The 12,983-nt window shown below is 45.1% G+C and overlaps 1 protein-coding gene across 7 annotated transcripts in view; it reads right to left on the bottom strand.

Annotated features, from left to right (window-relative positions):
* The window catches only part of PDE8B (phosphodiesterase 8B), a 378,976-nt gene that overhangs the window by 250,348 nt on the left and 115,645 nt on the right, over positions 1 to 12,983 (bottom strand). For 2 of the 7 annotated variants that reach the window (XM_060295909.2, XM_060295910.2), the window contains exon 1: positions 2,472 to 2,919. The exons of 4 other annotated variants lie outside the window; for them this stretch is intronic. In XM_060295909.2, coding sequence (XP_060151892.1) covers positions 2,472 to 2,810 — 339 coding nt within the window. In that variant the 5' untranslated portion in view covers positions 2,811 to 2,919. Of the gene's footprint in view, positions 1 to 2,471; positions 2,920 to 3,768; positions 3,793 to 12,983 lie in introns of those variants that run through there. One more of the 7 variants, XM_060295914.1, reaches the window with a different exon arrangement.

Genomic DNA, 12,983 nt, shown 5'->3' with positions numbered 1-12,983 from the left:
TTTTAAAAAATCTATTACAACCCCATCACCACTGTAAACAAGACCAAATGGCAAAGACTTTACTTTTCCACCTGAGCATTTTGGAAAAGGGAGGGTGTGGGGGGGGGCGGGGCATGACTAGCAACTATCTCAAACTCTTAAGGTAGAACAATTCTTCTAAAAAGAAATGAAAGTAATGTCTTTATAAAATTACCTTATCCACAAAAGAACATGGAACATGTGAAAACCGAAAAAGATACTATAACACTGAGTCACACGTCCTAAAAGGATACTATTAAATACATTAAAATAATTCTGTGATAATAATTCTGTGTGGTTTGTATAAATAAGAATTCTGGTCTCAAATCTATAGTTTCTGAGCTCTACACATGCAAATTAGTGTTGAATAAACTGAACCAGCAGTTTTAGTCCAACATTTCCAGCAGTGGGTTGGAATGAAATAAGCTCTTATTTGGTAATCTGGTTGATAAAGCAAAGTACGTTAAATTCGTACCCAGGTCAAGCCTTTTAACACTTCAGCCAAGTAGCAATGATATTTATACAACTTCATACTAGCTGCTAATAATTGGGACTTATTTTCCCTCCAGTTTTTATTTCATTTGGTCTCTAAGTAGCCTCTTGAGAGAAGTACTAAAACATAGAGAATGAGTTCATTCATTATTCTTTCTTTCACTGAACAAACATGGAGTAGCTAGAGGTGCCAGGTACTAAATTGGGATTCTTGCTACTCTGAAAGGCAAAAATACACAATTTCTCTTAAGCAAACCAAAAAGAGTATCACAGAGTTCATAAGTTGTCACCATTCTGAACTACTGCTTCATGTTTGCAAATTTCCTTTTCAACAAGAAGGCAAAGGATAGTCTTTATTGATAAAATTCCAATTTAATTATTTCACCAAATATAACATTTTAATCCCCTGAAATTACTCCTAGTGGTAACTTTATGTGAACTGGTGGGGGTGGGAGGGAGGGGAAACTTAACAAAAGAAAGTGTTCAGCACATACCTTTATAACAAATGTTCAATTAGTAGGTTGTACTGTCATGAGTCCAGGTCTCTAGTTCTTGGTTATTCTATCAATACACAGTTAACATTCAAAAGCTAGAAGAGAAAGCTTACACCTGGTACATAGTAGGTGCTCAATAAATGGTATTTGTATTATAATGAGTACATTATCATATTATATTACATGATTATTACCAGAGAAACTCTACAACTATAAGTAAACATCAGTTAAGCTTCATGTTACAAAATCAGATGCTGTTAAAGTAAGCTCACTAAAAGAAACTTTTGCTCTTCCAGACTGAGGTAAGCACATGTCATCCTTCTCTTAACCCCTCCACTGAGAGCTGACTTTATCCAATGAAGACTAGGAGCCTCCTCACACTAGCCGCCTCCAGTTGCTGAATAACTTTTCAAGTATTAACTATACAATCGTGCCTTTACCAAATAATCAATGGAACGATTCCTGGTAATTTACTGACCATGTAAAAACTGTGATTCTACCTCACATTAACAGTCATAGAGACATACTTCTTTTCCTCTGTACTGTGGGATGTGCCATTGTCCTGTTTGCTATATAAGGATAAAAGGCCCAGTGGCCATATTTACACAATGAAAAACCTCTTGGATTTAATAGTATTTTGAGAACACACAGGAAGGCACTATTAAAATAATCATTTTTCTTCTGGCATTAAGAAATAAGTAGTGACTGCTTTAATCACTTAATTTTTTCTAGTTCCTCAAAATTCCACTCTCCTGAAAGATGAGATGTATGTGCAGAATGAATCATCTTAAGACAGCTACACTGCACGGAAACCACTTCCCCTCACTGTAGCTCAGCCGACCCTCCTCACTCACGACCCGATTCTCTCAATTATGTCCAAGACGCAGCCAACCCAAAGAAGTGATAAACAACAGGTTCCGCTCAGGTCCTCTTCCTCCATCCCTCCGGAAAACAGAAACACCCTCATTCATTCACAAATCCCACACTCGGTCCCTGTGGCTGAGACTTCATGCAACCTGGCTGGTGTCTCCAGGTAAAAACCTGAACACGAGGGCACTATAGTACCGTTGCACCGAGTCTGCACCATTCACCTACGAGCCACGCAAATCCAACCCGGAGCTCAAATTTCATTCAATGGGACTCGCCACCGAACGCTCTCAATGATGCCCACCCCTCCTCCTGAGTTGACCCAGCCCAACCTTCTCCACCTCAGTGAGAAACGGGCCAGCCCACCTGCTTCCCTTCTCCACCCGGTGCCCCAGAACCAGCGCCCTGGACCCCTCCAGGGGTCTTTAATGCTCATATTTCCTGGGCCCTCATCACCCCCATAAATGAAAAGTAAACTCCTCCTTAGTGACAACCTCCCCAAACCAACCACGTCACGGCCACTCAACTCCGCCGGAGCCCCCTACCCGCCGGACGGGGCAGGCGGCCCCCTTCCAGCCCGGGCCGGAGCCCGGCGTTTACCTTGACGCTGGTGTAGCTGGTCTGGGTCTCGGCCTCCGCGCTGCTGCAGCAGTGGCGACTCCGGCCCCTGCAGGTGGTCGCCGCGGGGGCCGTGGAGCCCGCGCTGCTGCCGCTGCCCAGCTCACCGCGGGCCCTGCGGCCGCGGGCGGCACCGGGGGGCCAGGACGCGCGGCTCGGGGGGATGGCGTCGGCGGCGTCGGTCTGGACGAAGAGGCCGTGCAGTGGGGCCGCGGGGCCCTGCGACACGCTGGTGGTCTGGCGGGGCGAGTTGGACTCGTCCGAGTCCCGGCAGTAGATCACGCCGCTCTGCGAGACGTGGATGCTGGGGGCGCAGCCCATCCCTCGGCCGGGGTCCCTCGAGCGCCCGCCCGCTCCCCCGGCCGCCGGGCCCCAGCGCCGCGGCGGCCACCTGCAGTGAGGGGGCGGGCGCCTTGGCGGCGGCGCCCGGACCGCTCGCCCCCCGGCCTGTCTGGCCGCCGCTCCGTCGGGCTCGCCGCGGCACCCCTCGCCGAGCCTCCTGGGGCTGCGCGCGTCACCCCAACTTTCCCTTCTGGGCCATCTTCCTCCCCGAGCGGGAGAGCGCGCACACACAGCGCCCTGCGCGCACGGGTGGCCGCCACCCTCCCCGCCGCGGCGCCCCAAACGAGCTCGCTGCGCCTCCGCCCTCCCCTCCGCCCTCGGCCCGCGCCGCCGCCCAGCTCGACCTCGCCGGGCTCCCGCGGCCCCTGGGCCAGAGCACCGCCCGCCCGCCCGCCTGAACCTCTTTCCCTACTTTCGGTCCGCGCGCGCGTCTCCCTCCCTCCTTCCCTCCCGCCCGCCTTCCTCTGCGGCGCCCTCACTCCGCAGCCGCCGCCACTCGGGCCCCGCTGCGCCCCTCGGCCCCGCCCGCCGCTCTCCGCGCTCTCCAGGGCTGAGCAGAGAGTGCCCGCCGCCCGGCTCGGCCCCCGGGGCCCCAGGGCGCGGCAGCGTGCACCACGCCTCGGCGCCCTCCCCTCCTCCGCTGTCCAGAGGCCTCATGCCTCCTGCACCCGTCCCGGGGCCGCCCCCCGGTTCCCCAGCCCCTCTTCCCCTCACGGCACACACCCCGGGCCGGCCCCGAAGGGCGGTGTAGCCTGGGGAGCCCCGCAACAAGCTTCTGGCCTTTCACGAACACGTTGCAACATCCCAGTAAAACACCACGATGCTCTGTAGGGACCCTCCAGACCATGCCCACCCATCTGACTTGCTCGCCTCCCAGCACACTCAGAGCATTAAGGAGAGAATTCATGCCTCCATAGTCCCCCGCTTCCCCACGCACTCTGAAGGCTGAGCTGGATGGCTGGCGACCCAGTCTTCAAACGAAGTCCATTCCATGTCTACTCATCATCTGGAGGTCAAGCCAAGGGACGAGAGGCCCTGCAGAGGACCAAGCACTTGAACACACAAATTCTAAGATCCAAAGAAAGAACAGAAAGAAGCTGTTCGCGTGGTTCTTGGATTTCTCCTCCAGAGTTTTCACCTCTTCCTTGGGTGTCACTAAATTTTCACCCTGGCTTCTACTCCATCCAGCCTCCCGTTGTCCACTGCTCTGCCTGACACCCCAGGCTGGGCTGTCAAAACTGCCTCCCCTCACTCCCCTGAGTGAGGCTACACAGCTTCACACGAGGGGAGCAAGAATACCTTCAGAAGAAGGCTGCTTATCATCGTCTCCGCTGTGCAATCTGGGTTAGCGCTTCGAGGCACCACTGCTCATTTATTCATTGGTTTTTTGAGTGGATCCTGCCTGCTGCCACAGCATCGCATGGACAGTCCAAGGAAGGACTCAACAGTAGAGTTGCTTATAAGGTTAAAGGCAAGAACACAGAGTCCTGATGCAAAGCACAAAGAAGTATCCCATTTAAAATAATTTTTTTGGTTCCTCCCTCCCTTTCTCTCCCCCTAACATCAAATTTGGGAATGACTGGATCAAGACTTTATCTTACAGCTTCTAACCTTCATAGAGAAGCAAATCTCAAATTCAGATATACAGAGGAGAAAGAACTAACCTAACTAACCTAAGCTAACTAACCTAAGCTAACCTAAGTCTTCTACTTCTGTTTCTCGTCTCAGTTTAACCCTAGAACTTTCCAACTTTTGGTCTCTTTAAAAATATATATATTTGATGACATGAAAAAGTGTATCTCTAGTTAATGTAGAGAAAGTCTATATTTTCTAATGGACAGGCAAATTGCTCATAAAATTTCTGTGCAGGTTGGGTTTCCCAAGAAGCAGATCCTGAAATGGTGTTTAGCAGGCATAAGGTTTATGAGTAAATACTCTAGGACCCTAATCAACATCTGGAAGGAAAGGAGGGAGGGAGGGAAGTAGGAGGGGGCAGTGGAGATTGAGCAGGGAGAAACTGAGCTAGACTACAGCCTCACTAAAAGCCTCAGGCAACCCTGCAGGGAAAATTCTGAAACGGGATGATGCATCAGAGCTGTCCTGAATTGGGTCTAGGATAGGCCTTTATACTCTTACATGGATCAGCAGTTACTTGCAGGCCACCACAGTAGCCTTGGGCCAGGTGGCTCTCTCCAGCTGAGGCGATTCCCTTATGAGACTGACAGCTGTGCAGAGGGCGATCTGCTGGCAGCACTCCTCCAGCTGAAGGAATAAGTCCTTCTTTCCTGGCATCGTGGCTTCCACCACAGTTCCCTTCCATGCTCCCTTGTCCCTATCCATGCCTGTAAGAATACCACATTAAATGGTCAAGACTGAGATATAGGGACAGTCGTCCATTTGAAATAGGCCTAAGGCTGATGGCTGACATCTGCTCTACTTCCAAGGGACCATTCAGAATCTGGGCAAACATCATTAGAGTTAAATTACAAAAGCACTAGTCTCCCTGATGCAATGTTAGGTCAGGAGTTACTGGTTCCTAAAGTTTCTCTATGATTCTCTCATATACTCCCATTTCAGTCATTATCCTTCACAGAGCTACCAGTCAATGTCAGCCTTTTTTGACATCTAGAGCCATGCTAATTCTCAGGCCATATGTCTACTTCTTCAGAGTTTTTTCTAGGAATGTGGTTACTATGATGAAAGCTCCCAGAGAAGAGAAAAGGGCCAGTCACTCACTGAGGCTTTGAAGGCAAGAAGATTATGATAAAACAGAAATTACAACCAATCTTCTGGTGGAGAACATTAGGAGCTGAGTCATGAAGGGACAAGTCACCCAGAAGCAAATTTAGGGGAAAAAAAAAAAAATTAGAAGCAAAATTAAAAAAAAAAAAAGATTAAGACTTGAGAGAAGTAAATAACCCCTAGGTGGCTATTGAACAGGACTGAGCTCTTTAGTATGTTAACTGACCATTACTTATTGGGTTGGGACCGGAGCCTTTCACTGAATATGAGTTTTTGCAGGAGCAGAAGAGGGAATGGGGGAAATGCACTAGCTATAAATTCTTCCTCCCATTCCCAGAGCAGCCAATAGCTTCAGTATCTTTCTCAGACCTAGCTTCCACTGCCAATTCTGGCTTAGTGAAAGGAAAAAAATAATGTATCCCTATAATCTCCACCAAGTGTTCTCAGTGGGAATGTGTAACCTGCCCCCATCGCTGGCACAAATCTGGTCACTGAAACATGCAGAAGCGTGCAAGCGGAGGAAAAATGGTTTAACTGAAATCGTTCCCTAGCTAAGCTCTGAGGCCTGAGTTCTTGCTCCTGTAAGTGATTTCTGGACCAATTCCCATGTCACAATTTCAGTGCATTCCACAATAACCACAAAGTCTACAAGTTCAGACACTGCAGATAAAATTTAGGCTCAAGTTACAGAATAAGGCCAGAAAAACCAACATTATAAAAAAATTTGAGTTAAGAAAATTTAGCTACAGCCAATGTCCAAGAAAGAAATCAAACAGCAAAGTAAATCAGAAATTTCTTCTAAACCTCAGAAATGTCCAGGGTCAGCTGAACGGCTTGTATGTTTTATACTGATGTCAAACAAGAGCTGATTTCAGAATTATGACCCAGAATCACTGCAAGACCCTGAACAATTAAGGTCCCTTCCCATTCTAAATTGGTATAACCCTTCCAGAATTCCTCTAAAGAAGAATAAAATGTGACTAATACATTTTGAGTGATTCTTAACCATAAAGGTTAAAACAATTGCAGCTTTCAGATTAATCTTTAGGTAATCAAACATTTAATCAACCAATCAATCTTACAGAACTCTGAATTCAAACTTTATTCCTAATGGTGGAGCTTACTGGAAGTCTAACCACCTGATAAGTGAAACGATACAGTTTATTAGGTAGCCTGGCACAGTGGAAGGTTCACTGAACTCTGTGAGAAGGGCGAACTTGAACCTTGTGCTGCTTCTTGTAGCTGTGTAACCTCCAGCAAGTCACTTAACCTCTGGGCCTCAATTTCCTACATCATCTTCAACGTCTCTAAATCACCAACATTTGGGGATGCTGTGAATTTTTTCCTTTCTTTTATTAAATTATTTTAAATTTAGAACAGTGGAATTTTTGACCTGAAAGAGTAGTCCTCAACCTAACTGCTCATCAGAATCACCCTGAGGAATTGGCCAGAAACACAGCAGCTTCCTGATCCCATCCCAGAGACTTGGAGGCCGGCGTCAAGGGCAGGTCCAAAGAAGGTGAGTCCAGTGCAGCCTCTCCACAGCCTCCTTTGGGGGACTAGAATAGAAGCTGAAGTCCTTACAAGAGCCTACAAAATCCTACCTGACGTGGCCCCTGCCCGGCCTTTCTCAGCTCTCTCCCCTCTCACCAGCACTCTCTCTTCTCCAGCCACATTGACCTCTTTGCTCTTTCCCCAAGACACCTAACAATATTAGCCAGGAACCCTTCCCTCTGCCAATTACGCTGTCAAAAAGGACAGGGCTACCTTCCTCACTCAGATGCTGCCTTCTGAGCATCTGAGTAACTCTTATTTATCCCTCCACTGTCCCCCCACCACTCCTGATTTCCACCCCCAGCTCTGTTTTTCTTATTCCATAGCACTTATCACTTTCCAATTTATTATATAATTAGCTCATTTATTATTATGTTCATTTTCTATCTTCCCCCACTAGAGAGTAGCCTTCACTACGGCAGGGATTTTTTGGTTTCCTATTCACTGATGGACCAAATTCCTAGTGCCTGGCATACAGTACATGCTGAAATATTTGTTGAATGAATGAATGATTTTTTCTCATTGCTTCCTTTTCTGTCTTTCTCTTCTCTTAACTGTTATACCTCAAAATGGAAGGGGTTTGGGTTTTTTCTTTATTGAGTAGAGGGTTATGTTCTATGTTTTTGGTTTTTAAAACCGTGAATGCCTTGACCTGATAATCCTCTTTTTGGCAATATACATCAGAAAAAGTCAAAAGAATAAAACAATAACTTATACAAAGATGTTGCAACACTATTTACAATAATGAAAATGGAGATAATCTAAACCAAACACTTAGGGAATAGCTCAACAAATTACACTAGCAGTCAGAATACCGCTATTTAAATGTGTATGGATTAAATATTTATATATAGTATATGTAGATTGATTACAACTATGGGAAATGCATGTCTATCTTTTGAGGTTCATAAGTGAATGTAAAGTGATATAGAAAAGAAGTTGAAGAACGACAAATTTCTTTTTGTGAAAAACTATTTTACTGGGACTTCCCTGGTGGCACAGTGGTTAAGAATCTGCCTGCCAATGCAGGGGACACGGGTTCAAGGCCTGGTGTGGGGAGATCCCACATGTCGCGGAGCAACTAAGCCCGTGCACCACAGCTACTGAACCTGCGCTCTAGAGCCCGCGAACCACAAGTACTGAGCCCACATGCCACAACTACTGAAGCCCGCGCACCTAGAGCCCGTGCTCCGCAAGAAGAGAAGCCACCGCAGTGAGAAGCCCACGCACCACAACAAAGACTAGCCCCCGCTCGCCGCAACTAGAGAAAGCCCGCGCACGGCAACAAAGACCCAACACAGCCAAAAATAAATAAATAAATAAATGAATAAATTGATTAATTAATTAATTTAAAAAAAACTATTTCACCAAATACACCAATAATGTACATGAATGAGCATCATGTTTCTTAATTCTCTCCTCAAAAATATTTTAGCTAAGTATTTTTTAAAATATTTATTATTTATTTATTTATTTGGCTGCACCAGATCATAGTTGCGGCACACAGAATCTTCGTTGCTGTGTGTGGGACAATTAGTTACGTCATGTGGGCTCTTAGTTGTGGCATGCATGCAGGATCTAGTTCCCTGACCAGGGATGGAACCCGGGCCCCCTGCATTGAGAGCATGGAGTCAACCACTGGACCACCAGGGAACTCCCTAGCTAACTATATTTTCTTTTATGGACTCCCACTGATTTTTTTTCTTTCAGACAGAAGGTAGAAGATGGAAAAAATTAAAGAAGGAAAAAGATCAGACATAAATGGAGACAGAAATAATTTCTCTGTCTTTTACAAATTTCTCTGTAATTTACAAAGGAAATACAAAACCAGAGGCACAGAGACACAAAGGTACAGAGGCTAAAAGAAAGTGAGAGTCAAAAAAAGACATGGGAACCATTTTCATGGTGAAATATTCCTACCAAGTGGATTTACAGCTCTTTTAAGGAAGTAAAAATAAGTTGTAAGTTGTATGTTTAACTGTAAATGTATCATTTTTTGGACGTTTTACCACAGACCAAGTGAAATTTAGGAGAAGGTTTGGCCCACAGGATAGTTTTCCCAAGCCAGTTGTAGAATATGCAAAAAGAGATGCAGGAAGGTGATTCAGCCAACATCTGACTTTTTTAGGTTAACGTCACCAAACATGGAATCCACTGAACACTGGGCCCTGAATCCATGTACTCAAAAGTGATCTGACCATTAACAAGAACACCATGGCGGGGGACCTGGGGGGGCGCAGCGGCAGGCTGCATCAGCCCTGGAGAGGGGCCTCCAGAGTCTTCTTGTTACTCATCTTCAGAATTCTCCTGGACTCACATAGTTAGGCTATGAAAAATGAAATATTCATTTCCAAAAATCTTGTGAATACATTTCACAAGAGCATCAGGCATAAAAGAATATACAAATGAAGCACGAGGTACAGCCTTACTCCAAAGGAGCTTCTAGAGCAATCAGGGAGATGAGACTTACACACAAGAAGTGACAGAGCATAATACATGAGCTGACACTCAAGGCATAAGAGCAAAAATGAGCAAGTACCAGCAATTCTTTTTAGTAGTTATGACAATTGGGGAAGGCTTGCTGGAGAAGGGGACATGTCAGTTGGACCTCAACCAGAGGTTGAGGACTTTTCAAGCAAGGGAAAGAGCATGAGCAAAGGCACAGAGGCAGAATTTACCTTGGTGGATCCAGAAGACAGTGAGCAGATGAGATAACTAGACAGTGTGTCCTGAGGTGGGGATGGTAAGGTTGGAAGGGGAAGAAAGAAGACAGAAAATGGAAGACTGAAAATTCTCCTATATGTAGTGGAAGTCAATGTAGGTCCTACCACCCTTAAGTAAACTCCCCATGTAAAAATCTAGATTTAGAAACAAATTCTTGTCTTGCAAAATAAGTTTGTGTTTGCCAAATGATTAAACATTGGCTTTCTAAAAAAAATAGTAGACTGCATGGCTTCAATGAATACTTTTCTACAGCACTATAATTTTGGGGGGTATTCAGTCAGGGTTTAAATTATTAATTCACTCTGATTTGACTTAAGCTATATAATATATAAAGCAAAGCACATTTGTTTCTAAATTAGTGTGACATTTCCTCAATGCTTCATGGCTAATAAAATAAAAAAAAGGTTCAGGATTTTAAGCAGGTCCTCCTCTATGTGTACACACACTTTGCTAAGCTCTAAAAGATTCCATTACACTATGTGATGCTAATGTCATTCATTCACTCATTCATTCCATCAAATATTAACTGAGGGGCTACCATGTATCAGACACTAACTGGGCACTGGGAAACGAGACAGAAACAGTCTCTTCTATAGAGTTAGAATACGATGGGGGATTGGAAGGACAAACACACACTACAGTTCTCTGGTAGTGGTGAAGCTTGTACAGGGATTCAAAATACATTGATGTGATAGAGAGGGGGTAGGTTATGGATGTTTTCTCAGAGGAGATGACATTTAAGATTCTCAAAAAACCTTACCAAAGGAGTATCGGTCTTGTCATCTATCCATCCACCAATCCACGCAATAAGAAGACTGAGCACCCACCACTGTGCCAGGTCCTGAGAGGGACGCAAAGAAGGAACATCCTCAGTACCCACTCTCAGACAGTTCTATCAGGAACACAGACACACACCCAGAGAAGTGTGTTAACACTTTCTTTGGAAAAATAACCCAAGCGCAGAGAGAAAGATCACTGTGGGTGGAGTGATGCAGAAGATGTCACTGAGGAGTATGGCACTTGGAAGAAAGGGCGGTATTTGAATAAGTGGAAAAGAGGCCATTCCAGAGAGAATAATGTGAGCAAAGGCCTAGAGGTGGGCACACAAACTGAATGCTTGAAGAACAATGAAGTAGGTTATTCAAAAGGTGTGTGGTGTGGGGGAAGAGTATAGCATTATTTTGGCTGACAAGGTAGGCTCGGACCAGGGAACCAAATGCCAGAGTAAGGAGTTTGGCAAAATTCTAGTCATTGGGAATCACTGAGGTTTTTTCATTAAGACTGTACCTTCAAAGTGCGAATTTACTGAGGTGAATCTGGTTGCATATTCAAGAAGGACTGGTGAAGGGAGTCTGGAATGAGGATCAGTAAGGCACGATAATAATCCAGGCATGGGATAATAGGGACTGTTCTGGATTTGGAGATAGGTCCATTAGGGAGGTAATTACAGTAAAATGAGGTCATAAGGGTGAGGCCCTAATCCAATAGAACCCATATCCTTAGAAGAAGAGGAAGCGACACCAGAGCGCTTTCTCTCTCTCTCCAGGCCCGCACACAGAGAAAAGGCCATATCAGCACACAGTGAGAAGGCATGTCAGCTTCTAGGTCCTCCACACTAACAAGGTCATGGCCCTCCTTTCCCAGTGCAGCTAAGAATGCAGTCTCTTTGCCAAGACGTCCTTGGGTTTCCCTACAGTCTGGTCTACACAGGGATATGAGTTTCTGGCTTCATGTCCAGATTGTTAAATTCGGTCTTTTGATACTTCTGCTTCAGGACAGCTTTTGAGCCCTGGGGTTTTCCCTCTTAACTAGCTAAAGGTGCCTCAAGGCTGCAGATCAGCCCAAGGGCCCTACATTAGTACCTTCCGTGGTTCTGATGTCTTAATCCTCTCCCTTGGGCTGCTAGGGCTGTGAAAGGAGGTGTTCTAGAAGGGATTTTGGCAGAAAGGCTCTTCCTTCTCGGAGTCTGACATTTGCTCAGCAGCGTGGCACTTCCCGTGTTACACCATTAAACATCTCCTAGGCAACAGTAGCTGGGGGTATGACTGATTACTTCTTCATACCTCATATGATGTGGCTTACAATAAATTAAGTCTGCTATAGGAGCCTTTCCAGGGTTCGCCACACCAGCAGCTGTCAAACTTTAGCATACATCAAAATTGCCTGAAACAGAGTGCAGGGTCTGAGAATTTTTATTTGTAACTAGTTCCCAGATGATGCAGATGCTCCTGATGCCAGGTCACACTTTGAAAACCACTGCTATACATAAAATAACAATATTACAAAACAAAAACAACGACCAAAAAAAAACCCTTTACCTGTGATGTTTTATTTTCTGAAGCATAATATAACCTGTGCATAAACCTGAATGTTTAATTTTACAAAGCAATGTAACAAAGCACTATCATCTGGCAATTTATAACAACTGTAAATTTGTGGGTTTCAGTGATGCCCCTCCAAGCCAGGGACTTCTTAGGACAGGTTCTCAAGACATGGCAGCATGCTGTGGCATGGGCGGGGGGCAGGGGAGCTTACAGAAGTAAACTTTATGTTTAAATGCACACCAGCAGAGCTATATAAATTTCCAGTAGAATACCTGGTTTTCTGTTTCTTGATATACAGTGCTGAAGCCTAGGAAGACAAGCGTTCACTAACTTTTAGGAACAATAAGTAAAGTTCTGGAAAGCAGTGTCCTAGGGAATAGGAGGAGGAAGATAGTGTGAATTCAAGCCAGTGTAACTACACAAAGCAAATAAAATTAGTTTCAGAACACTGGCTGAATAACAATAATACCAATGGCTACTACTTAGGAGGTGGCTTACTATGTAAGTGTTGTACTTTACATGTTTTGTCTCTGTACACAATTTCTGCATGTATGATGTATCTCTGTATACTTCTCTTCTTCTACCTTTGGATATGAAATCTTTCAACATCTCCTTTCTGTTTACCATTAACCTGAAGTCCCACCCAGCATGGCTAAATAATTACTTGCTTTCTGTTGAGCGTGGAGTCATAAAATTTTATAAGTTATAAAAATCTTACATAGCCCTTAAATATATGTGTGTGTGTGTGTATATCTATATCTATATCTATCTATCTATCTATCTATCTATCTATCTATCTATATATATA

The sequence above is a fragment of the Globicephala melas genome, chromosome 3 (assembly GCF_963455315.2).
Source record: "Globicephala melas chromosome 3, mGloMel1.2, whole genome shotgun sequence".
NCBI lineage: Eukaryota > Metazoa > Chordata > Mammalia > Artiodactyla > Delphinidae > Globicephala > Globicephala melas.
Note: the sequence above shows the minus strand (reverse complement) of the source record. Positions and strands in the feature narration are given on the sequence as shown.